Source organism: Drosophila hydei, unplaced genomic scaffold, assembly GCF_003285905.1.
Source record: "Drosophila hydei strain 15085-1641.00,03,60 unplaced genomic scaffold, DhydRS2 tig00000001-arrow-pilon, whole genome shotgun sequence".
Classification (NCBI taxonomy): Eukaryota; Metazoa; Arthropoda; class Insecta; order Diptera; family Drosophilidae; genus Drosophila; species Drosophila hydei.
In genome coordinates this window covers 3003472-3028862 of record NW_022045643.1, presented here as the reverse complement: position 1 = coordinate 3028862, position 25391 = coordinate 3003472, and the positions used below count along the sequence as shown (strand labels likewise).

Sequence of the window (25391 nt, the reverse complement as noted above, 5' to 3'; positions counted from 1 at the left end):
TGGACAGCAAAAGCTATTCAAAGTGCTTCAGCCCGATTACCAGCTACAATGCTTGTTGAAGCTGGCTAAGCGATGGCTGAGAGTAGCAGCTGCTGGCGCTCTTTTATATGGAATTATATATCGAAACTGTAAAGCCAACACAATAACAATAAACGATATTTAAGCATATCCATTATCAATTTATAGCATACTTTCGAGCACTGAGTACACTGAGCGAAAGCCAGAGGCACAAATGTTAACACGGCTCAAATTAAACTACTTTTTATGCGCATACTTAAAACTCATTAGGGAATAGACAAGGCATTAAAAAATGGCAATTCTTAATTGCCTAGTTGTTTAGCATAAAGTTGATCGCGCTTCATCTCTCGCTCTCGCTCTCTCTCTGTCTCTTAATATATATTGCCATAAATGCTGGGGCCACTCAGTGCACATACCATGGCAAAAGTACTCAAAACAAATATTATATGGCACATTAAATAAATATTATATTGAATACCGGAATGCCTTGTTATTTTCTTGCTGCTCGCTTTCAAGAAGCAATTATGATTTTCAACTTTTCCGCATCGTTTGGTCGGATACGCCCCATGAACTGTTTGCTCACTGGCATTGGCTCGTTAACGCCTGCCGTTCAGCCAATACTAAAGCAAAATAAAGAAGAAAACAATAATATGAGTCTAATCTGTAGATTATGAACGAAAAAAAACCGCAAATGCCACAATTTTTTCGACTTCTTCTGTCTCTAAAAACAGCCTCTGTTTCGGCCAAGAACTATTCAAATTTGTAAGCGGAAATGAGTGAATTCTTCTCATGTTTTGTTGCTTTGCAGATTGTGTTGTTTTTTTCGTTGGTTCTGTTTTTGTTTGAGTTTTGTTGTGCTGTGCTCTCAGTCGTATAATTGTTGCAACGCACTGCGGCCGGAGGCCATAAAAAAGTAAACATAATACACACAGAGAGAGAATGCAAGCTGAACCAGAGTGCGACGCAGGAGGAACTCCACACCCAAGCAGTCAAGCAGCCAAGCAGCGAGAAAACTTATTTGCTATTTTCATGGAATTTTCATAATTTCTGCTTCGTTTGTTTAACTTCTTCAGTTCAACTTTTTTCACAGTTTTTCTTAGTTTTTTTTTTTTTTTTTGCTTTTAGCGGTTTTTATGGTAAAAAGTAAACAAGTTGAGCTCCGAAGATCGAAAAATTATGATTACAGGCAGCGCATTTAGTAAAATATTGCGGCGATATTGTTCGTGTTATATGGGGGTGTTGATATGCGATGTCTATCCATGTGTGTGTGTGTGTGTTGGTATGCCAGCATAATATTTTTAACTTTGTTTACATTTTGCATTTTTATTGTGGCATCGTCAACGTCGACTGCTGCATATTGCACGCTGCTTTGTTTCTCATTTAATCAATTAGGGCGAGTCGTGCCACGGGCAAGTATAGGAAAAGCGGGAGCAGCACAGGAAGAGGAGCCAACAGCAGCAACTGGACCACACACAGAGGCACAGGCTGCTGCTGCAAAATGCGGGCGCCAAACTCAGTTCAGACAGCAGATAATCGAGATGAGGGGCAGTGTGGGCGGGACTGCCATTCCCATTGCCATTTAATAGAATTGCTGAAATACTGATTAAAATAGTTTCACTTTTTAATTACAATTTATGCTCATTTTGTTACTAATTATTGAGGCAATGGGTGCGTTCCCCGAAGGGCACCCTACGCTACGAAAACAGACGCAAGATCAAAGAGGCCTCAAGTAGGAGATGTCAGCAACACGCCACCGCAAAAACAAATCCAGCGAAACATTGTCTTTCCCGCTAGCTAGCTCTCTCGCTCTCTTTCTGTGTCTCTGTCGCCTGCTTTGGCGACAACAACATCAAAGGAAATCGTAGACGCAGTTTTCCTGCCCAAACATAAACATACGCTTATTTGTTTTTTGTTATACCCTAACAGCACAGAGAGGGAGAGAGAGTATGCAAACTATGCTATATAAATAGATGTGCTATATATGCATATACATCTGATAAGGATGTGTGACTGAAATAGATTTGTGGACTCCCGCTCTAGCTCAACAGATATTTGATATGCATTTATAGTTTATTTATTTAGTCTTGAAGAGTATTTCATCTTCGACAACTTTGATTTTGCATTGCAGGCAACAAAAACCAGAAGAAGAAAAACAAATGAAAAATCAATTTTCCTTACACTTTTCCCCTCGAGCTCATTAGCAGCGCATTATCACAAAAACGTTTTCAGTATTCTAAAACTTTCGAAATTTTGCAGCCAGGCGACAAAATTCTTTGAAACTCTGCCAGCACGCGCCTCGCGATTCACATTTTTGACTGGGGCTGGGGCTGACACTGTGGACTGTGGGCAAAGTGGGCGTTATTTTTAGTGCTGAAAAATCTAATTTACTAATGAGCCGTGAGCATTCGAAAAATGCACATAAATTTCGCCTAATTGAAAATCCATGCGCGGATAATTATGAGCGTCAGTCAGCATTAAAATTGCGGGCGTGACGCTCCTCTCTATTTAGTATTTATTTACTTAGAAAATTGAAGAAATTCTCTAACTCGCATAGTGGACTTATGGAGTGCAGCGAGCAGACAGATGGGCAGGAAGCTGTGTAAGGTTAGATAAATGGGAGGTGAAAGCAGGTAAATAATAAGAAGAAGTTCTGCATCAATTCGGAGTGCCTCACAGGCATATATTTTGGCAAAGTAGTTTTTGTATCTTACTTTCTGTTTAAAATAAAAAAATATTGCTTGCCATAGTCTTTCTAATATTTGACTTCAAAATTATATAAAGTAAAAACAGTTCAATATTTGATGCGTGACAATATTTTCTATATAACTTCTCTCTTAGATTATTTGTATATTGGTTTAATTCAGTTGTGAAAATATATATATATAAAATATATAAGAGGATTTTCATGACAATGTTTATTTTTAATATTAGTTATTACCTCAAATTAACCAAAAGCAGCAAAACTGTTTATGCTTATCATAATAATCTTTCTTTCAAGATAAGATTTCAATTTTACTCAAATTCCAATAAATTTCAGTTAATATATGTAATTCCTAGCTCGAATCTTCTAATTTTAAAGAGCTTCGCCACTTACTGGAGTTAAAGATCGTCAGCGAAATAAATTAAAAATTACCATAAAAGCTGTCAAGTGCAATGCAATTCTCTAGCAGTTAGCAGGGGCATCATGTCGAGTGACACCGATTAGCAGCTAGCCACAACGGTGCACAGGCTGCAGAGCTAACAGGTGTGCATAGTGTGTTGTGGTCAACGTGGTGCGGCTTTTGGGGACAGCTGTTCGTTCAATGGGCGAGTGGCCGCCTGACAGAAAAGTCATAAAACCCACACACTGAAGGACTATTGGCCAGAGATCATAAAAAGTTTTTATGAACTGACAACAACGGCAACGACATAACAACTGCAACAAGCAAGAGACACAAGAAACTAGAAACTAGAGACTCGAATCGAGCTCCCGGTGCCATGTTTACTATAACACCTAATGCTCTACTAATTTGAAGTATGTTTACGAGTGTTACGAGAACGTTGCTTGGACTTAGTTTCGATTTTCAGTGGTCTGTTGATATACACCTGGTCAGCCCCCTTGGCAGTCAGTCAGAGGCACCTTTGTGCGCATTTTATGAGTCTCTCTCCGCTCGCCGCTCGCTGTCCTCTACTGTTTAAATTTTGATTAGGCGATGCATTCGCCCTGATAAAGCCCCGATATAACTGTTGACTTTGGCCCTGCCTCGACGATCGTGCCTGCTGATATAAAGGCTGTGGTTTGTCTAGTTACATTTCTCTCCAGGGCTTGTGATGTTTTAAGGTCTCGTTTTGCATTTGCATAGCGATACGCATCAACAGTTAAATTGTGTGCCCTTTTACGACGTAACTTGTTTATTTAATTGTCTTTTATTATGTTGCATTCGGTTGACTTTTGGTTTATTATTTACCCACTTACGTCAACAGCTCGGAAGGGCGATTTTTGATGGCCGAAGAGCTTGCAGCATAGATAAGTAAAATAGTTGCCTCACGGCTACTTTCTCTGCTAAAAACCAATTCGAATCTCAAATTCTGTTCTAATGCGCCATATAAATTATCAGCCGCGGCAACTATTAACTGATGCATGAGTTTTCCATTAAATTCTATTTTATTTTATGTTTTTTTTAGGTGGGTGTGTTTCAATTTTTTATGCATTTTTCATATGGCTATTCCAGAAATATTTCAGCTAAGCGACATGAATAGAATTTTATATATTTTTTTTTTGGGAACTCATAAATAAAGTAGAGTCAAGCACTTTCTGCACCAATTAACAGTGTTGTATAATTTTGTTGGACATATTTAAATTTGATTTTTCGCTTCATTAAAATGCGCAATTTGCATTTTGTTTTTGTTGTTGCTCCAATATTAATATTATCTTTGGCGGGTGCATAACTTTCAGCCTAATTGGCGCTGCCGAAAACTTTGCGACACAAATTAGGGCGTCTATTTGACTACGCCTGAATGCGTGTGTGTGTGTGTGAGTGTGTGTGGTGGGTAGGGCCGTGGCTTTTGTAGAAAATTACAATAGATTTATATTTGCGCCAAGTTTTTGCGCAGCAGCGGCAGCGCGTGGAAATGTAAAAGCCATATATATATACTAAACTAATTAAAATTCAACTTGGCAAAAAGTTTTTAGCCTAAGCAATAAATATTGTAAAATGTGCAGCGCCTTCTCTACCCAACCGCCACCAGCCTCCCACATTGCTGTTGCCCCACCCTCGTGTATTTCTCTATTTCGCTCGATTTTCATTTCCTGGCAAGTGGAGCATTTCTTGAATTTCCATGCGGCTCCATTTGTCATTTGACTGCCAAAGTTTTTGTTTGTCTTAGCCAAGTTGAACGTGGCAAAGAGCATGGCTTTCTCGAGCTGAGGGTTGGGCACTTGGCAAATGAGTTACTGGCATTGATAGGTTGCCTGAAAACTCTCGCAGAGACTTTTCCACTCGAGTCGAGAGTATAAATTTCAGTTCATTTTTTTTGTTCGGTTTCCTTCGCTGCCATAGTGAATCAAGTTTTTGATAAATGCTGCTTAATGCTACAAATAATACCATTCTAATTAGTTAAGAGGCAAGCAAATCAATTTATCTTGCTTAAAGTCTCGGCTTTCTATTGAATTTCTTAATTTCCTAGTGAACAGGCAAACACCTGAGTATTTTATATAGAATACAATAAATACATTTATCATGCGGCAACAGGAACTGACTTTATTTACCTGTAGAGAAGCAAAAACTACCTGACCATAACTCGAATGACGCCGACGCTGACTCCAACTCCAATTCCTATTCCTACTCCTACTGCCAACTCTCAGTTTCAATGGGCACAGAAAAAAAGGACAAAAGGTGAAATGTTTGTGTGATAAACCTAATGAGCAAAGCATTTGGTATACCGCCCGATTCACAGATAAGCATCAGAGCGCTAAGGTTAGGCTAGGGCTAAGGGTGCACCACGGTGTGCCACATAAAACTGTTGTCACTTCGTGGCAATGACATTTAAATTTGAATTCGAGTCGGGAGAAAAGAATAAGAAATGCCTAAAAGGTTTTATTCCAGCAAAAGAGACATCAAATTCAATTAAGACATTTTTCAACATTAGATGAGCTGAAAGAGAAACAAATGAAGTGAGCCGAAAAAATATTTCTTAAATATATATATACATATATATCTATATGCATGAGCCGCATAACTTGGCATTCTAAATAATTACACAAATGTTTAGCAGATAATTTGTTGGCATTGTTATGCAAATGCATTTGGTTAGACTGAGGAGAGCAACAAGATGTGGCCAGTAGTCTGGGTATGGGAATGGGAATGGAAATGGCAGCAGCTGGCGCTCATAATTGAGACATTCTAGCTAGCACACTCTGGAATTTTTTGGATTATTTATATGGACAATATCAAAGACTGGTATGCAAATCTGTAGGCCAACTATTATGCTTCAATGCTGAAGACGCTTGCATATGGAATGAGGCTTAAGTCTCGTTGGTCTCTTTCATATTAATAACTTATATGGAGATTTGATCTCTTTCTTCGTCTGCTGTTTTGGGTTGGTGCCGTTCTATGCGCTTCTCGCGCTTTGACATATGACGGCGGCAACATTCGTTTCATTTCTTACTGTTTTACACACTCGATTTTAATTTGCTTTGGTTCTCTTTTCGTGGCCGATCCCTATCAGCCTGGTAATGCCTAATTTATGTGGCAACTGTGAGTCTTAATTTATGCACGCGGCTTAAGTGAAATGCCCCGACTACAAACTGGAACCTCGCGCGCCCCTCTCCAGTTATGTTATACGTATATATACGAGCTCCTCTATCATTTTTTACTGACTTTGCGTAAGCGTGTTAATGCACTAATTGTTTTTGGCAATTAATCAATGTTTATGTGGGAAATGTTTCATGCCTTCTGTAATTTCCTAATTTCCACTAGCAATGCTATAAATTATAATTTATGTTGACATTACCCGAAATCCAAACGGCCCAAAGCAAATTGTAGCTTTCTCTGAAACAAAACAAAAGAAAACAAAAAAAAAGTCAAGTCAAATTCAATTTCGGCCCATACTTTAGCATAATTGAATTTATATATAATTTTTGGTTCTGACAGTAAACAGATTTTTGCTTTTACTTGCCAAGACATTTGGCTCTTTGGCATTTCGCCAATCCAGGCGTGCACAAGCCAAAAGGCCAACAAATTTTCTTTTCAAATGCCAGTAATCAAGTCGAAAAGAAAAACTTGGCAGACACATTCAGTTAGCAGCCGAAAGCTCAAGCTGCCAAAATTCAAGGGTGCCAACTTAAAAGATGCAAAATTAATTTAAACAATTTCATTGAAGAACGAAAAACTTCTTGAATTGAAATTGAAAAGAGAGAAAGACAGACAGAGAGTGAGAGGGAGAGCGAAGGGAAGTCGAAATTTTGACAAGTTCAAATCAAATGCAGACGTGTCCTTAAAACTCATTTAGAAAATACAGGGTGACCAAATAAGAGCAAACATAAACGTTTTGAGATATTACCTGGTCTCTGGCTTTATTTTAAAGCTTTATCCATGACATTTTGTATGAAAGCGCATTCTTTAAATATCCAGCACAGCTTTGTTAAAAGACTTTTAATATTTCAATAATCCAGGCATAGGATATCGAATATTGGCCTCGAACTAAGGACTTGACGCAGCTCCAGAGAAAATATTTGAGGCGTGTCGCATGTTCGCAACGTTCAATTGATGAGCGCTCGTTGTGAGTTGACTGAGTCACCAAATTTCAGCATGACAACTTTCAGAGTTGTATCGTAGGGCGTGTCTTGCAGCTAGTTGGAAGCAGACTTCAATGTTGCGAAACTCTTTCAGTTAGCATCGGCATCGCACTCTACTCTTACTTTTCTAAAGACATAAGATCAGATTAGAAGTGAAGATTATCACAGCAATATGTACACATCATTGCACCTGTTTTTGTTTTGTTTTTTCTTTTTTATAAAATAGCTTCCCCCGCACAGTTTTTTATGTGGTAAAATTAAGTCATTAGTAGTTTTGAGTTTCGGAATATACAAAGCTAATGATGTGCCCAGTAGCCAAAGGTGGTGGTTGGCTTTGTTATTTCTTGCTCACCTGCCGAAAAAGTAATTTACCAAAACAAAAAAACTATAAACAAACACTGAAACAAGTAGCCCAAGGGTGGAAGAGCCGAGTGCGGTATTGACCACAAATTAACAGTTGCAACATTTCGTCGGCTCTCGGCTAGAACAATTTATGTAAGGCCTAAAGTGAGGCCATAAAAACGAAACTGTGGTAGCTCGCCTCGACGTCGTCTGCAATGCGTAATTACGGCTCACATTACTAAACACACGTACGCACACACACGCACACACACACGCGCACGGAACGCATTTGCACTTAATTGTGGCGCTTAATTAGACCAAAAAGGTGCACAAAGGCACAGACAATGGCCCAAAGCAATTCACTGAGCTGCGAGAGAGAGGCAGAAGCAGAGGCAGAGGCAGAGGCAGACAGGGAGGGATTCACTCAATTCAAATGCATTTACATGTTAACTCTTTGGCTGTCTGACCCCCACGTCCCACTCTGCCCCGCCCCAGCGCCTGCGCCTGCTGCAGCCTTTGGACGACTCAATTCACGTAATTGCGTGTAATTGTTGTTATTGGCTGGCCTAAAATTGAAAAACAGTGCTTGGCCAAAGGATTTGGCTTCAAATGCGAACGACCGCTGCACAAATTACTCACTTGTCAGCGCAACAAATTACAAAACAAGGCCCAAAAATTAGCCAGTCTCCAATGTAATTAAGTGGGGACCCACAGCTTGACGGCCGACCCGAAAGGCCACCAAAAACACCAAAATTTCACGTGAAATATTTGGCCGAGCAAAACTTCTGTTGAAATTTTCGGCATACGCAACATCCGCAGCGACAATTCGCATTCGCATTCGCATTCGCATTCACATTCTCAATCGCGTTCGTATCTGTATCTTGTATCTGGTGGCGCCGCCGCTGGGGGTCCTGTTCCCCAGGTTCCTGTTCGGAGTCACTGTTCCTCTCCCTGTCACTGTTTCACTGTCGCTTGTCTGCGCGCTTGCGCATTCAATTTAATTTTTATTTCCTTCTCGTTTTTTTTTAATTCGCTGACAATTTGCAGCGGCTGCAAAAATTTTTGTGCGTTTTTTTAACGACTTTTGGCAATGACAACAAAAAACGGGAAGAAGCCTTGCAAACGGGTGTAATTGATGAAGTAATACTCGTTTAAGATGAGTTAATTTTGGGCCGATCACTAAATTTATTGATTTGTTGGTCTACAAGAACTTTAGATAAAGCCCAGTCTCTGGCTTACGACAGCTATAGGTAGAGTCAGGTCTTTGGCTTATAAGAGCTTTAGCTATAACCCAGTCTCTGACATACAAGAGCTTTAGCTATATCGCAGTCTCGTTCAGTCTAACTCTAAGTTCCCTAAGAAAAATGACCCAGCCTACCTCTAAAAGGCCTAAGATGTTAAGTATATTTCCAAAGTCTCAGGTTTGCCGTCTTAAGTCGTACATTGCTGTTAGCCCATATACCTTCTTTCACTTTTCGAGCGTGTATTTAAATGCCAAAAAATGCCGCTAAAGAATTGGCCAACGCATGTTGCACTTTTTGTTGTTGTCTCTTCTGTTATTGTTGTTGCTGTTGTTCATTTGATTATCGCCACTGTCGCCGTGTAATTTATTATATTGACTTTTTGGGTACTCTGAGCCGCAAAGTTGGCCCTTATTTTTATGGCTTTAACCTTTTGCCAACCGCCGCGTTGCTGACATTATTTAATTTGTCATTTAATTCTGTTTATGCCTTCTGTTGAGCGAGAGCAGCCATATGTTGTGTGTGTAATGGAATATGCGCATGTGTCGTGTGTGGGGGGCATTCGCAACTTTATGTTGCCTGCCTTTGACTTTTTGGCCTACATATGCTACTTCCTTTTAACTGCAAATAATTTGTTGCTTTCTTTTTGCTCTTAAATTCTGAGAATCGCACAGAAAGGCAGCTGACAGTTCTTCTTTAGTTATGTTTCATATATTTGAGCTGCCTTGACCTAAAGGCCTGTTTATGCGTGCTTCAATGAAAGTCGAATATATTTATTTATTATATTCACATGATTTTTAAACAAATCTGCAATAATATTTAATGGAAAAAGCTTTATTCGACTTTAAACACTCTCAATAAGGCAAATGTTTTTTAAATCTAATTTAAATACAATATAATTAAGTTAATTTCATCATTCCGCCAGCCCTGTCGCGTATCAGTCACAGTTTTAATTAAATTGTTTTTTATATCAATAAATAATTCAAGTCAGCTCGTTGGTAAAATAACTTTCAAGCCAAAAACTCCTTTTAATTAATTGCATTTAATCAAATTTCGAGCTGTGTCGCCAAATCGAACGCCCACAAAAACGAAAATGTGCCCCAATATAGTCCCCAAAAATGGCTGCTAAAAATGCGCTAAATCATTTTTTAATTGCTCAATTTGAAAACAAATGCGAGCGATTTAATTTAATTGTGTGGACTGTTAATTGAGTCGTATTTGGCTCGGTTTTTTCGCTTTCTGGCTGGCTGCACGAATGCGGCCACGCCCATTTGCGCCTTCGATACGTTTGTTAGATAAAAGCTAACTGAACAGCATGTTTGTTGCAGCGCGTTGTGGCAACTTGTTGTTGCAGTTCATTTTCGGCATTTTTGTGGGGCAATTAAAAATGCAACTTTGCGACAGTTTGGCAAATGCTCAGCTGCAACGCCAACGGCAACAACAACAGCAAACAGTTGCAGTTGCAGTTGCAGCGTGTGGGCCAATTTTCGTATGATTTACAACATTTGGGCCGTCGAGCGGAGGCAGGAGGGCAGGGCCAATCCAGTTGATGTTGAAATTAGCATATGGAAAATGCATTATGCGATAATGCGCCATAAACGTCGCCAAATCGAAATTGTGTGTCGACTTTTGTACATTTCAAGATAGACATGAGCTTGCAAATGTAGGAGGCGTGTGGCGTGCTCAGCTCAAGCTCAAAACTGGCTGGCCATAAATCTGCATCGAAGCGATGGGGGTTGGGGGAGGGTGAGCGGACGATTGGCTGCTGGCTGTGTCGCATCATCAATCATGTTGGCGCAGATCGATTATTACAATTGCTGACAGGCGAGCGAGGCAAGTTGGCGGCCGTTGCATCTGCGGGCAGCCATTTGTATCTGATGGATGTATCTCGAATGCCTCCTGCTGCTGTTGATGCTGCTGCTGCTGCATCAGTTGTTGTTGTTGTTGTTGCTGCTGCCGCTGCTGCAACTGTGGCATGCAAGCCCAGTTTACATTTCCATGGAAACTTGTGCATTGCATTTGCACAGCTGCAACAGTTTTGCCTCTCGGCTGCTGTTCTTGTTGTTGTTTTCGTGTCAAGTCCTAAAAGTTCCAAGAAAACCAAAAGTTTTTGCCATGTTCTATGCCAAAATGTGACGAGCCAAGCTGTCCATTGTCCGCGTTGGCCAGCACGAAATTATTTTAATGAGTTGCCAATTAGACTGCACCATACTGAACCCAAATAGATCAGCGACTCGACCACTGCTAATAAATAGCTGACCAGGTCGACTCAACGGCTCTTCCCCTCTCACTCTCCCACTCTCCCTCTCTGTCCATCTGTCTGCTGGCATTGCGTGAAGCAACGCACACCTGTTGCATGTTGCTTGGCTGTTTGGAGCCCCTTTGGCGAATGGCATAAATAAGTAAAGTAAAGGGCTCCCCTCCCCAAAACGGGAGTCTGTTAAAACCAAGCCAAAAGCAACTGGGCCATAACTTGTGTCAGTCGCAAGTGGAACTTTACGATCCTGTTGCCAACATGCTTGTCTGACAGCATCCGACAACAAACTCAGCGGGCTCGAGTTTAATTCCCAACTCTCTTCTAGCCAGGCAATTCACTTTGATATCTTGTCAGTATAAAATCGGAAGTTAACTACAGAAGCAGCCGCCGCTGCGACTTTACATATGGCAAAAGCTTTTCCTGATTGTCGAATATTATTAGCCCTAGCTAACTACTAACTAGTTTCGTTAGCTGCTTTTTTATTGGCTTACTCGTTCTTTTCTTTTTTGTTAGCCTTTTTCTTAACAACTTGCCTCAATTAACGCGCATTTTTTCCAACACTTTTTTAAGGCGCCGCTTATTAGACCATTTCCGCTGCACTGCCACGCCCACATCCTCAATTCACGGAGAGAGGAAGAGGGAGAGAAAGAGTGTGCACTAAATTACTTTTCATTCGTTCTCTTTGTTTGTTATTAATTACGCTTTGCAGAGCGTTCGCCTCGTGGCTGCGTTTTTGGCCAATTGAATTATTGCGCTCAAGACAATGGAAGGTCGCGCCGGTCGAGGGTCAGCAGGGGGGCTAGCGGGCCATAACGGAAGCTGGGGCAAAATATAATGGCATTTGCTTTCATTATAGCACCGTCAGCATAAATATTTAAACAGCTGACAACTGGGATAACGAGATAGCTGCCAAAGTGACCCACCTGATCGCTTGACGAACAAAAACGAAGAAGAAAAAACAAACCCACATTTTTCAACCGAAATAGGCCAAAGTTATGCGATGCCAGGGTCCATTTCAAAAAGAAAACTCATTCAAAACCTAATCTACGAGCTAATTACATGCTCTATTAAGTTTTATATGCCAACGCTGACTGGCGACTTGTTATAAAGTTTGTTGTATAACGAAGAGATATGTGTCTATGGGAGACACCTTTAAGTGTGGGAAATATAGAATAAATCTTCCAACATGATCGTCATCAAAAGTCAGGTCTATATAGTCAGCTTGTAAGCTATCTTCTATAGACTCTACACTTTAGAACTCATCTCAGCTCAGTTTATAGAGTATTCAGCCTTTGACCTCCTTCAACAATGTTTTTCGGCCACTTAAGTTTATCTGCACGGCTATTACAATTTTCGCCGGCTTTTATCAAAAGGATATGGAACGTGGCAGTTGCGAGGGCTGTCTGTAATATTTATATGCGTGTTGATTTCTGTTTGCTGAAATTAACCTTTTTGGCATAGTTACTCCACCTTGCAGCTCTTCGCTTCCTCCTCTTTCGGGCCTTTGCCCATTCCATTGCAGATGCCCGCAGCTCGATAAGGTCTAGGCGAAAAGGGTCAAAACGCAGTCGCATGTGTTTCGCTACATCTACTGACTTCTGACCCTTATTGTCCACATGGGCGTATCCTCCTGCCCCACTCTGGCAACAATTCAGTATTCATTGCCTGCCTCATTTAACTGAGGCCATAAATATTCTAAATCACCAGCGGGGCCAATGTCGGCTGGCAGCCTCAAGTTGTTAAGATAATAAACTTTGTAATTAATTTTGCATCGTTAAATGAGTGAGAGTGAGATGGCGAGCTATGATGATGGTGGGGCTTATCAACAGAGAGCGAAAGAGAGAGAGGCGCGCAGTTTGCTCGTTTAATTTCAGTTTTTGAGAGCAATTTTAATCGTCTGCTCATCGCCAACTTCTTTTGATGGCGCCTAATTGACTTCACTCACGAATTTTCATTATGCGCTCTACTTTTATCTTCTTCCTATTTTTGTTGCTGCTGTTGTTTTTACAGCTAGTCGACGAAACACCTTTCGGATACATATCTAGTATCTCTTCCATTTTGTTGCTGTGCAACTTTATATACATATTCATAAGTTGTTTTTTTTTTGTCTTATGAATTTATCATCTTTATCGCAATTGCGCTATAAAAATTGCATAATCATAAAAGCATTACACCTGGTTTCGCAGTTCCGCTGCGGCCGGATCATCTGGTTTTTGTGTCTTTTAATAAAAAGTCATTTCATTTGTGTTTTAATTGAATTTTTTATGGTTCCTTTGCAGATACCGCTGGCGAACTTGGATGGGTATTCACCCTAATTGTAGTCTCAATCATATCGGGTCTTATAGGTGCTATTGTAATGGTCATATTTCTAAGATGTAGAAGGTATGTATGGCCTCTGATAACTCTGTTAGCCAAATTTCAGCAATAAAAGCCGGCAAACCAGCAAGCAAGCGCATAAATTTACAATTCAAATTAATTGGTTAAGACAAACAGCAGGCAATAAATAAAAATGCTAATAAATAGACACATTTTGGCATTTAGCTAGAAAAATACCGCAATTAGTCATCATAAACATATATCTTGCCATATGCCCATATAGAAAACGTGTTCGATATGAGTGTCTCATTGCCCAGTCTCCCAGCCCCAGCACGGACGTTCAACTCAGACCTCAAGACGACCCCAGCGATCCGTCATGCAGCGACATTTACACAGCCAAGACAAATTGAATATATGTACAAGCAGTGCGAATATGTAATGTATGAATGTACATCTATCTATCTATATATATATACATATATATTGAGGCTAGATTTACAATGTATTTGCCCACACAACAGCGAACGGCAATTCAATTAAACGCCCACCGAAAGAAACCTCTGAAGCGCCCCCTAGCGGACAGAATAGCGGCAAAAATAATCGTGGCACAAAACAAAAGAACATGAAATTGCTTTATTACTTAATTGCTCTTTAAAATAAACACACACAGCAACAACAATTATGCGAGGCAACATACTTGCCACAGGCCATGCTTTTGTAGTCATAGAGTGGGTCACTCACACAGACTCATACAGTGTACACTCCATAATCGCAACAAGATACATTTAAATGGACATTCATTTGCTGATTCCATAGGCAAATAAGTTGTGTCAAGGGGCGCTGTGGGCAGCGGTGGCAAGTGTGCGGGGGCGTGGGCAACACGCGAGCTTAAAATTACCCAAAATTTTAGTTTGCGCAGGCGCCGCTGTCACCGTCGCCGTCGCCGTTGCCGTTGCCGTTGCCGTCACTGCTGGCATCGCAGTCGCCGTCGTTGCCTTTCAATCGAACGCTGGCCACATGTCGCGTCCAATTAAATTGTCATGTTGTTGTATTTTGGCGGCATGTTTGCATAAAATTAATTTCGCAAATAATTTGCCAAAGCACAACAAACAAATGAACAAACAAACACAATGCCAAGACAAGTGAGAAACAATTGACGTGAGCAATGACGACTGCCGGAATACCCTATGGGAACAAACAGTAAATAAGAGCAGGGCAATTTAGCTAGGAGTTTCCTATATATGTTTACTTTCGTAGATAGCTGAAAAGTAAATGACATGAATACTTAGGTTTATATAGGATAAAGTCAAAAGTAAAACAGTTATAAAAAAAATATATAAAATTATATTTGAAAAAGGCTTAGAAAACTTATGCCTCATGAAGTAAAGCATGGCTATTCCAGCTAGTTGCAATACAAACAAGGCTCATGGGTGCTAATATACCCCACAGAAAAACGAAGCTAGACATAGAATCACAGTCAACAACTAATATATCACAGACAGTTCAAATGAGCTGGGTGTTCAATTGGGTTGGCTTTGGATGTGGAGTGTGTTCTCATAACTGTTACTCGATGCATGTTTGGCTACGCATTCACACGCTGCTTGTCTAGCTTAGATTTGTCATTATTTAAGCTGGACTCTAGGCTCGCTCCTCGCCCCTTGCCCCACACCTCTGACCACCTCTGGCAGCACAGCACAGCACACACTTAGGCAGCAATCGGATTGTCACGCTGTTCACCTTGCCGTCAGCTTTAGTCAGTCAGTTAGGCAGAGTTGTTTTTGCAACTGTTTCATGTTAGTTGGGTTCGGGCGTCGTGCTCGGACGTGTTGGCTGCCAAATTAGCGGCAATTACATGTAATATCGGTTACACTTATTTGCATATTGATGCAATTCTCGATCGGCTAATGGCGCTATAAATTTGCTCGGCACATGTTGCACCGCAGTTGTCGCAGTTGCTGCAGCACCAGCAGCTGGCAGTTTGTGTGTTTGTTGTTTTTTTTCGACTCATGATTTGTTAGTGGACACCTTAGAAGTTGAGTTTTAATGGCACCTGCCATTCGGGCTGACAATGTTTGCTCAATGTCTAGACACTGTAATGGCAACACGGTTAACTTTAAAATGTCTTTTTGCCGAGCCACTTGTCGGAAAAACTCAAAGTCCCATTGATTTGAAATGTTGACTCTGTAGCTCGAATTACTTACAGCTCAGCCAAGTGACGAGCGTTAAATAAATGATGTTGCGCCAGTTGATAGCAACTAACAACATATATACAATTCTTTTAACACACAAAAACAAGTAGACGGTCCAGTGAGTTGGTTTCAACAGAGTAAATCATGTAGATGAGTTGTCTAAGTAACCTAGTTTTTTTGTTTTCTTTTTTTTTACAGTAGTATTTGAGTATTTGGCTTGGAATGGCAGAAGAGTTGCATGGATGGTAGTGTAGTCTTAACTAAAAGCTTTGCTTGCATCCTTGGAGGGGCAGGAATAGAAGATAGCCCATGCCATGCTCATCCAAGCGAAACTCTATCAATTTAAGACAGTTTTATAGTTTTTATTTTATAAATTTGAGCTGGGCGTGCTGTAAGAATATTCTAAGTGAGCTATTAAGTTTCTAGCTGTTAGAGATTCCTTCTTGCTTTTTTACATACGGACAGACGTGCAGATGAACAGACAGGGCTGCAGCAGTTGGGCTGCTCATTCTGAATACTTTCTGAATACGACTATGCCTTCATATATCTATGTATATATATGAGAAATAAATCGATTTATGACGTAGTAACAAATACATCGAAAATCATTTTAAAGTGCTAATGAAATATATATTCTACTTTAAGCTTGAACCTTCAAGATTAAATAATTTATTATAATTATACAGTATATTCATATTCAACAACAGCTGACGAGCTTTCAAATCTTTTTTAGCTTAAATACAATCTCTTCTGGTATTTGTTTTCATTTCACATTAGCTTTAATTACTTAACATTAAGCTTCATCGATTATCTGCCCACACATTCAGAGCCAAGGCCTGTACCACCTAGCCCAGTTTCAGTTTTGACAATAACATTGTTAAATTGCACTAAATTGTCGCTTCGTGCTCGCATTTGCTATTTTGATAGAAAAGCCAAAAAATTTCAAGTTGAAAACGTTTAAAGCAGCTGCAACAGCGCCGAGCCGAGCTACATAAAAAGGCGTGTTCAATTAGCATGCTTCAAGCTCGATAGCGAAAAAAGCTGAATAAAAAAGGAAAAAACAAATAAAAAAAATGAACTGCTGAAACAAGCGCAGTAAATTGAACATAAAGGAAAAACACACGAAAAAAATTGCAGAAAAATAAAAGAAAAACAGTTGGAAAATTAGCGCAGAGGCAAAGGCACGGCCCCCAAGACGACGATGACTGGCTTGAACGGTGAGCTTGTTCACTTTAATTGAATTGCAAAAAGAGAAAAAACACACACACACACACTGACAGACTCGCACACTGCCTGAAAATCAAAAGCAGGCAAATGCGAATCAAAAAATCGAACTAGACTCGGCTCAGCTCCAGTTAACATTATAATCGATCAAGGCAAAGCGAGGGGCAACATTTAGCCGCATGCCGCGCTGCACTCAATCAAACGGACGGCGCATGCAAACGGACGGACATTGGACGGTTAATTGATACGCACAATCTATATCCATTAGGTTCGTGCTTGAAGCTTGACCCAGAAAACGGGGCAAGTGCAAATGCGGCGGGGCCAAAGTTAATGGCAATGAGCGAAACAGTTAGAAGAAGTAGAAAAAAAATGGCTTAAACTCAAATTGAAAGCAGAATTTGTGGAACAGCAGACAACGAGAACAAGAAAACGACATCCCCATTCAAGAGAACAGCCCACAAATCGACCAAGATAATCCGGTTCAGCCTCTTCTCAGCTCTACGCTTATCCGCAGATTTCCAGCGCTAATCTAATCGGCAACGTTTGTGTTGCAACAAATGGTGGTTGTTGTTGCTGCGGCTGCTGTTGCAATTGTGTTGAATTCTTATCGGCTCTTACATATATTTTGCGGTAGTTTATCTGCGTGTCACACGCAAAAAAAAACTTCTATTTGCGTAGCGCGAAGTTTGTGTCCTAAGTCTTTCGATTTGGCATTTGCCATTTTTTGTTCGCCGGCGCTTGGCATTGAACAATTTGACATTTTGCTTTGCGCTAATTTATGTTTAGCCATATTTTCTGTTATTCTTAAACGCCAATTTATGTTTATTAATTGCAACATTCTGTTCGCTTCTTATCTTTGCAGAATTAAATCAGCGAATGCCAATGGTAAGTGCAAATCAAGTTTCTAGACTTAAGAGGGGGGTTGTCATATATTTATATATAGATAATTACTATTTGCTGTTAAAGTGTTTAAGATAAATATGCTAAATTGGCAATTGTAGTTGCCACTTTGATGATTTATAAATTTTCATGCAATTCTGAGAGAAATCTTTGCATTGGAAACCTGATCAATTAGTCATTTGGCTCTAAGCTGCCTCGTTTGATTAATTAACCAAGTCAGGCAGAGATTATTCTTTGCTGTTGTCGTTTGTCTTCTTCTTGGCATAATCTGTACCTTTTCTTTTTCTGCTTCCCTTTGCATTTCCATTTTTAATTGCATAATTCTAGCTTTGCATGCGATTCGCGGAAATTCGTTTTTGTGACACACAAGTGGCAACAATTTAATTTGTTTTCTCTTGGCTCTTGGCTCTCGGGTCTCGGGTCTGAGGTCTTGTTACAAATTTTTGGTTTGACGACAATGCATGAAGTTCACGTTCGTGCCACAAATCTAAGATGCTGCTGAAATGGAAACTGATGTGTACGTGCCCCCTAAGAGCCGCTGGCTGCATTTTGCATCTTAAGAAAATTTGTCGACAAATTAAGGCAAAGGCTAACAATTTTCTTCGAGACTCTATATGCTATTGGCATTGGCCTCTCCTGCTGCTGACTGACTGCCTGCCTGCCTGCCTGGCTGGCTGGCTTAAACACGTTCACAAATCGTGCAACAAAAGTTTTTTTTGTTTTTTGATTTAGTTGCTCGCCGCGCGCCACTCTGTTTTTTTTTTCTCTCTTTTTGTTTCTCTTTATACAGTAGGCGAATTATTGACAAACGAGCTAACGTACTCCTACACGCCTGCCCTTTCACTCCCTACCATGTGCGCCCTTTGGGCCAACTCTCTCTTTTCAATTGGCGCCAATTTCACTGTCCGACTGTCCCTGTGCTGACATCGACATGCAGGACAAATTGTTGACGGCATTTAATGTCACAGCAGCCAATTAGCTGTCCCATGAAAATCTCCACTTGTTTTTTTCGTTTGCTTTTTTTTGGCCAAAGTTTTTCTTTTGTGTGTGTGTTTATTTTTTTGCTGCTGCTACGCACGGTTGCATGTTGCGAAAACAGCAAACAACAACAATAACAACGGCAACAACAGCAACCGTAAAACAAACAATCCCCACAAATCGTTAAACTGTCAGCAGCTTTTAAAGCGCGTGATTATGTCGAAGTCAACGTCAACGTCGCCGTCGACAGGCGCCAGTTGCCAGTTGCCAATTGCCAATTGCCGATTGCCCAAAAACAGTTTTTAAAATGCCGCAGTGAAAACTTTTTCAATTGCCCAAAAAATGCTCTGAGCCCATTACAGCCATTCCGCTTGCAGTTGATTATGTTTTTGCGCATAAAGTAAATAATTAAAGTGCATGGTAAATAGCGAGAGACACCTTTAAAAGTTAATTGTGCCACAGCTTGTGGCTGTGGCCAAATGCCATTTGCCATACAAATGCCTCTCGCTTGTTGCAACACCCCGAAAACAATTGCAGTTTGGCTGCAAACTCTGTGCAATTATCATGACTGCCGCCTGGCAGCCAACGCGTCGTATGAGTAACATTATTTTAATTATGCATACGCAGATAAGAACCGAGCTATGCGACATTTTGTGCCCGACTCAAGCCCCAGCAAATGTGCTGACAGTCATTGGCATTATCTGTGCGACTATTAAGACTTCATTACACATGTCATATGCGCGACTTGTTTCGCCGAACCAAACGCGACGCAAAACACACATTAAATTCCAAAATGCTCGTTAATACTTTTTTTCTGTTTGTTTATTATTATTATTATTTATTGTTGTTGCTGCTTTAGTCGAACACAGAGTCTTTTTAGCTGCTGCGAAATATTTTGTTAACAAAATTTTGCCGTTGCTGCCGCTGGCGCTGCACGCAGATAAGCAGCAAGAGATAAGACCCAAAGCAGCGGTAGCTGTTGCTGCAACCAGGCAGCTACCAATGCACAGTGGTTGGATTAGAATTGAGTGGGATTTGTTGAGCGAACAAATTGTTATGACAATTTATGTGGGAATGCGGCTTGAAATTCAAGAAACTTGAAGTTTTTCTTAGTTAAGGCTTAGAATTGGTATTTGAGCCGATTATCTCAGACAGTTCTCGCAGTATTCAGCTAACAGGCCCTGCAACTTGATATAATATAATAAAGTTTGATAATTTGGAATAAATTCTTAGCAAACAAAGTTGTTTAATATGCCGTATTAGAACTACTTTACTAGTAGAAGTAGACTGCTCCAAGTTGTCACAGTTTACTTGGAGCAGTCTACTCAAGGAACTCAAACCTTTGATACTGAAGAGTTAACAGCTTGGAGGATAGGACAATATGTCACATGCCAGCTTAGAATAGGAGTGCACAATGACTTATAAAGCAAAGGGAGAAACACAATAGATTATGCACAATTTAAGAAAATCTATAAAGATAATGTCCCACCTTCCAAATTGCTGAAATAATGCATGCGAATGGGGCTTATGTTTTGGACATACTATTCTTAAATCATTAACCATATTAGTCACATAATATCGGGATAATTTCTTAGCATTTGAAGTCACATGAATGCACCTTTTTTACTAGAGAATTCGCGTGCTATCCGAGCTTCTTATAATATTTATTTCTTATCGCGAAATATGTTCCAAGAATTTAGAATAATAAATCTTAATTTATTTATTATTAAAAGTTCGGAATTTGTAAACATTTCATGAGCAAAGCAAAGCAGAATACATCATAATCAAAGCCTGGCACCACTGTGCAGCTGTGCACTGTGTCAGCAATAAACGTAAGTTCAATGCAATTGCTGCAGTAGCAAACAGGCAACATCGTTAACACAGTAGAAAGAGAGAAAAAAATATAAGAAACAGCTATTAAAGCCAACAAAGTCCGCATCCGAATCGAAGTCCAAGTCCGAGCTGCAGTGGCAGTGGCAGTTGCAGCAGCTGGGACTGAGAGTCGAGTTGCAAACTCTTTGGCGTTTGTGACATGCACAAAATGCATGTATATGAGCACCTACGAACGATAAGCTTAGGTTAATAATCGCCAGAGCAAACAGAGACACAGAGTAGCTATATATGTATATATATAGTATATATATCTAGCTATATAGCTAGACAAACGCAGTCTTTCAGTACGTAAATCATAAGCATTAAAAGCAGGCAGCTTTAGCAGCAGCAGCAGCAGCGGCGGCAGTGGCAGCAACCGAAATGACTGCATTATGCATGTGCATAACTTGGAAAATTGCCAACGGTTGTGGCAAGTGGTTGCGTATGCATTCCGCTAATTAGTTGGATCGCTCCAAGCGGCCAAGCACCCAAGCACCCAAGCTCCCAGGTTGTCCAAGCTCTGAGCGTAATGAGAGTGAAAGGCAAGGCCCGAGGCGCACTCATTAACAGCTAAGCAAAGTGGATGAGCTGGATGAGCTGTGGTCAGTGGGCACAGCGGATGTTGGGAACAGGTCTGGCGGCGGTTATGAAATGAAATTACTATAACAAGGTTAAAGGAATCTATAAAGATGCTGTTAGCGGATAAGCAGACCATAAATGAAAAACAACTCTAATGAATACACATTTCATAGACTTCCTATATGTGCCACAGGTCATTGAGCTCTGTCGCCTCTCAACTTATGATATATGCCAAGGACTGTGATCCCACAAGCTGATTAAAAAAGGATCTCACAGTCTGCACAAAACTGAGTTTGTTTTTGGCTTTTTGGCATTTCGGCCCAGTCGCCCGTTACTCATTGCCACACACTCGCCTGCAACTGTGCCACCGCGCTGCCAGTTGACAGCCGTTTAATTTACGCTTTGTTTGTTTTGCTGTTTGTTTCTCTGTTTTGTTGTTTGCTGTTTGCTGCTTGCTGTTGGCTGCTTGCTGCTCTGTCGCGTTCAATGTGAGGTGAATGTTTGATTTATCGCCCGATTATAGAACCAAATGTCATAGATTGCTGCCGCGAATCCGAATCCGAATCCCAATCCGATTCCAATTTAGCTTTAAGCCAACACCAAGTGTTCAAAATACCAAAGCAACTTACTCACATATGCTTGCCCGCTTCTACTCTTACAGGTGGTCGGCCACAGCCGTGGTGGTGTCGTAACAATCGCAACGGCGGCGGCCAGAATCGTTCGCCAATCTCTATTAAGCATTCGGCGGACAGCATACGCCGGCCGACAAGCAACTCGGGCGTCTGGACTTGGCTGGGCGGCAGTCGACGCTCGTCGGCGGGACCGGATCAGATTGGTCCGCCATCGACATCACCCGCCGAGAATCATTATACCCACATGGACGATGCGTACAGTCCGGTGGGCGTCAGCGAAGCACTCTATGCGGAGCTCGATCGCGAGTCAGTGCGTTCGGCAAATCCGTCTTATCAGAATACGGCGTACAGTCAGTGTGGCGAGGTAAGTGAAATCAGCTAAAGAAGATGAAGTTCAGCTTTAACTCCTCTTATTCCACTCGTCCACAGAAATACAATTTCCAGGCACACGAGCAAGACATTCCCATGGTCGTTTCCTCAGCGCCGAGCAGTGCCTACTACTCGGATCTGTCCGTAACCGCCATGCCGGGCGGCGCCAGTGGCAGCAATCAGGGCGCCTACGAGATTGTTGGCCTAAATGTCATGTCCCAACCATTGCCCAATTGGGAGCATCACGGCGGCGGCGCTGGCGGTGGCAATGGCGTTGGAGGCGTGGCCACCACCACTGGTCTGGCGCCGAACGATGCTGCCATGACGCAGCGTCGCATGCCACGTCTGGCAGCCATCAATGAGACGAGCACCAGCACCGTGCCCTCAGACTATGTCTGAGCAGCCGGCTACAGCCGCAGGAGCAATTAATTTGTAATTTATATACGAGATATGTGACTTTAAAAAAGTAGAAAGAACAAGAAATGCGAGCTTAACATGTTAATGAATTACGTTAAACACAATCTATATAAATATAGTATACAATTAGGTCTATGGATATATATTTATAGCATATGCTAGCTTAGAGTTAGCGTAGTCTCTATTCGTGTCTTTTGTTTATGTCTGAATTGTAATATAGTGCGACAGATTTACATACAAGCATGTATTATAAATCTAGTTTTAATATATCTATATATATACACACACATATATATAGTGTTAAACAGCGATTAAATCGTGGGTGATATTTAGCCTAAATATGCTATATTCTTATGTTCTACGTACTTTAGCATTTTCCAAAAATGTAAAAAAGAAATGGCAGAAAAGAAACCGAAAACGGAAACAGGAAAATAGGAAAACAGGAAAACGAATTATGAGCATTTTTTGAATAAGGGTTTAGAATAGGCGAGAGAAACGCATTTCAGTCTAAGTCTAAGCGAAACAACCCAACAATGTACCCAAAATCATATTATCATATATACACACTCACACTCATACACACGCACACACACATATTTACAGCAAAATGAATTTATGCTTACAGGAAATATACTATATATACAATATCTATTAACGAAGCAAAGGAAAAAACATATTTACAACGATTTTAATGCAAGAAAAGTAAGAAAATAAAGTATTTACGACTATTTACGAAACACACACAGAAATATTTATACTGCATGGAACATAGATACACACACACATATATATACAATATATAATATATATATATATATATCCGTTTAACTGGGCTCTCAGCTATCTCTTTACAACAACTCCACGTAGCACATCATATCATTTACATACTACAGCATTAACTCAATATAAATAACTGCATTTTACATACAGACAATTTTCCAAGCATATAAAACTTAGTAGACATATGTATTTTAGATTTTAGTAGTAATTTAATTTTTGTACATTTTTGTTTTAGTTGAAAAAATATATAAATATAATTAAAAACTATTGCTATTTACATTCTGAATCCCAAAATACGCAGCAGTGTTTTATTTCACAAGTCTCTACTAAACTCTCTCTCTCGCTGTCCCTGTCTTTGTAAGGTAAGATATTTCTTAGTGCTCTGGCTCGCTGCCTTTTGTCTCTTCAGTTTCACTCTCTCCCATTAAACGACTATGACCCAGGAGAAATCTGATCATTTGTTTACCCGTCTTCAATCGTACCCCAAGTCTTCACTTTGCAGCACAACGCCAGCGTCTTCAATCTCTACAAATGTTTCTGTTTCTATTGGTGCATCTGACTTCTTGGGCTGTCGCGTATGTATTTTAAGGTGAGCTCGCAGAGCTGCCTTTTGTCTAAAGTGTCTGCCACATTCTTCGCATCCATGCGGCTTCTCGCCCGTATGTATAAGCTCATGCTGATTGCGCGTCTCCGGCTGTATGAATGCTCGCTCACAATAGCGGCAGGCATAATTGCGCGCACGTTCGTGTATGGTGCGCATATGCTTATTTAGATTGCTGGAGCTGTAGCACACCTTCGAGCAGAGCCGGCAGCAGTACGTGCGCTCCAGCGTGTGATAATTCAGATGGATCTTGAGTTCTGTGCGCGTCGTCTTCTGTACGCCACAGAAAGAGCAGGTGTAGTTCTTGATTCCTGCATGGCGCATCATGTGTATCTTTAGCAGCTGCTTGGTGGCGAAACGCCGCTCACAGCTCGGCTCTTCGCAAGCGAAAGGCTGCTGCAACTTGTCCTTGTGGGTGAAGCGATGATTTTTGAGCAGCGCCATGGTATCAAAGACCTTGCCACAGAACTCGCACACATGAGACTTGTGCTCCTTCCCAAGCTTATGGCACTTTCGCATGTGAACGGATAACGTATGCTTGTGGCTATAGCCACGACCACAGCCTGGTTCGGTGCAGGGATAAGGCATCTGTCCATGTCGCCGACTATGCGACTGCAGCCGCTTCTCATTTAGGAATTGTGCGGCGCAGATGTTGCATTTGAAGACATCTTTAGTTAGCTGTGGAGAGGTACTCTAAAAAAGAGTCAATTCGTCTAAGAAATATTCTTTTGGGATTTTCTTGATTTCTTACTGTATCGTCATCCACTTTGTCCTCGAGCTGCCCAAGCTGTTCATCCGTATGACAATGCTCCGCATTCGTTTCTGCAGCATTCGTTAGCTGCTGCACGCATTTTGTCTGACTTCTGAGTTGTTTTCTGTTTTGCTTCTCATTCGTCAGCTCCAGGTGCAGTTCCTGAACTTCAACTTGTGTGGGTGCCGCCTCCAAGTCATATATGGGCTCTTCATCATCACAGAATGCCAAAATTTGCATTCGCCATTTCGTGTCAGCTGCTATGCACTTGGCACGGAATGCATAGAGGAGTTCCAGCTGATTAAAGCACGCTTGGCACAGCTCGCTTGGCACTCGCTCATCCACTTCCACAGACAGATCGGTGCAGGTAACGAACTTGTGCGCCAGCAGGGGCAATTTATGCATATCGTAGCTGCCGACAGTTGCATCAAGAGCACAAATACAAACACGGCATTTAGTGTAAGTAGTCATCGAGTACGTTAATTAATAAATTACATTTAAAAAATTAACAATAATTCTTTTGCGGTTCAGTGTGTTGGCAATGTGTTTGGTAACGCGAAAAGCAGCTGTTCACCACTTATCGACTATCGATAAACGGCATACCATTAACAGTGACTAGAGTAGTAGTTTAAAATACTTGTTGGCTGTA

The 25391-nt window shown here is 40.9% G+C and overlaps 2 protein-coding genes and 1 long non-coding RNA gene across 5 annotated transcripts in view; 2 read left to right on the top strand and 1 right to left on the bottom strand.

The window, feature by feature from the left end:
- The window catches only part of LOC111592318, a 64336-nt gene extending 41595 nt beyond the window's left edge, over window positions 1-22741 (top strand). For all 3 annotated transcript variants that reach the window (XM_023304435.2, XM_023304433.2, XM_023304434.2), the window contains 4 exons: window positions 13414-13516; window positions 17726-17748; window positions 21854-22188; window positions 22254-22741. In XM_023304435.2, the coding sequence (XP_023160203.1) occupies window positions 13414-13516; window positions 17726-17748; window positions 21854-22188; window positions 22254-22592 (800 nt within the window). In that variant the 3' untranslated portion in view covers window positions 22593-22741. The remainder of the gene's footprint in view (window positions 1-13413; window positions 13517-17725; window positions 17749-21853; window positions 22189-22253) is intronic.
- An 857-nt stretch (window positions 22742-23598) lies between these two features.
- On the bottom strand, window positions 23599-25304 carry LOC111592310 (gastrula zinc finger protein XlCGF46.1-like). Its single transcript, XM_023304417.2, has 2 exons — window positions 24743-25304; window positions 23599-24684 (listed from the first exon to the last, which is right to left on the bottom strand). The coding sequence occupies exons 1-2, from the start codon at window positions 25211-25213 to the stop codon at window positions 23863-23865; spliced, it is 1293 nt and encodes a 430-aa protein (XP_023160185.1). The 5' UTR covers window positions 25214-25304; the 3' UTR covers window positions 23599-23862.
- LOC115483334 lies at window positions 25129-25362 on the top strand. The gene is made up of 2 exons (XR_003944314.1): window positions 25129-25201; window positions 25274-25362. It is a non-coding gene; the product is annotated as an uncharacterized LOC115483334 (long non-coding RNA).
- Window positions 25363-25391: the final 29 nt, after the last annotated feature.

Coding starts and splice junctions, on each gene's coding strand:
- LOC111592310 (XM_023304417.2), bottom strand. CDS start 25,213: ATGACTACTTACACTAAATGCCGTGTTTGTATTTGTGCTCTTGATGCA. Junction 24,685..24,742: donor ACAAAGTGGATGACGATACA/GTAAGAAATCAA, acceptor ACTCTTTTTTAG/AGTACCTCTCCACAGCTAAC.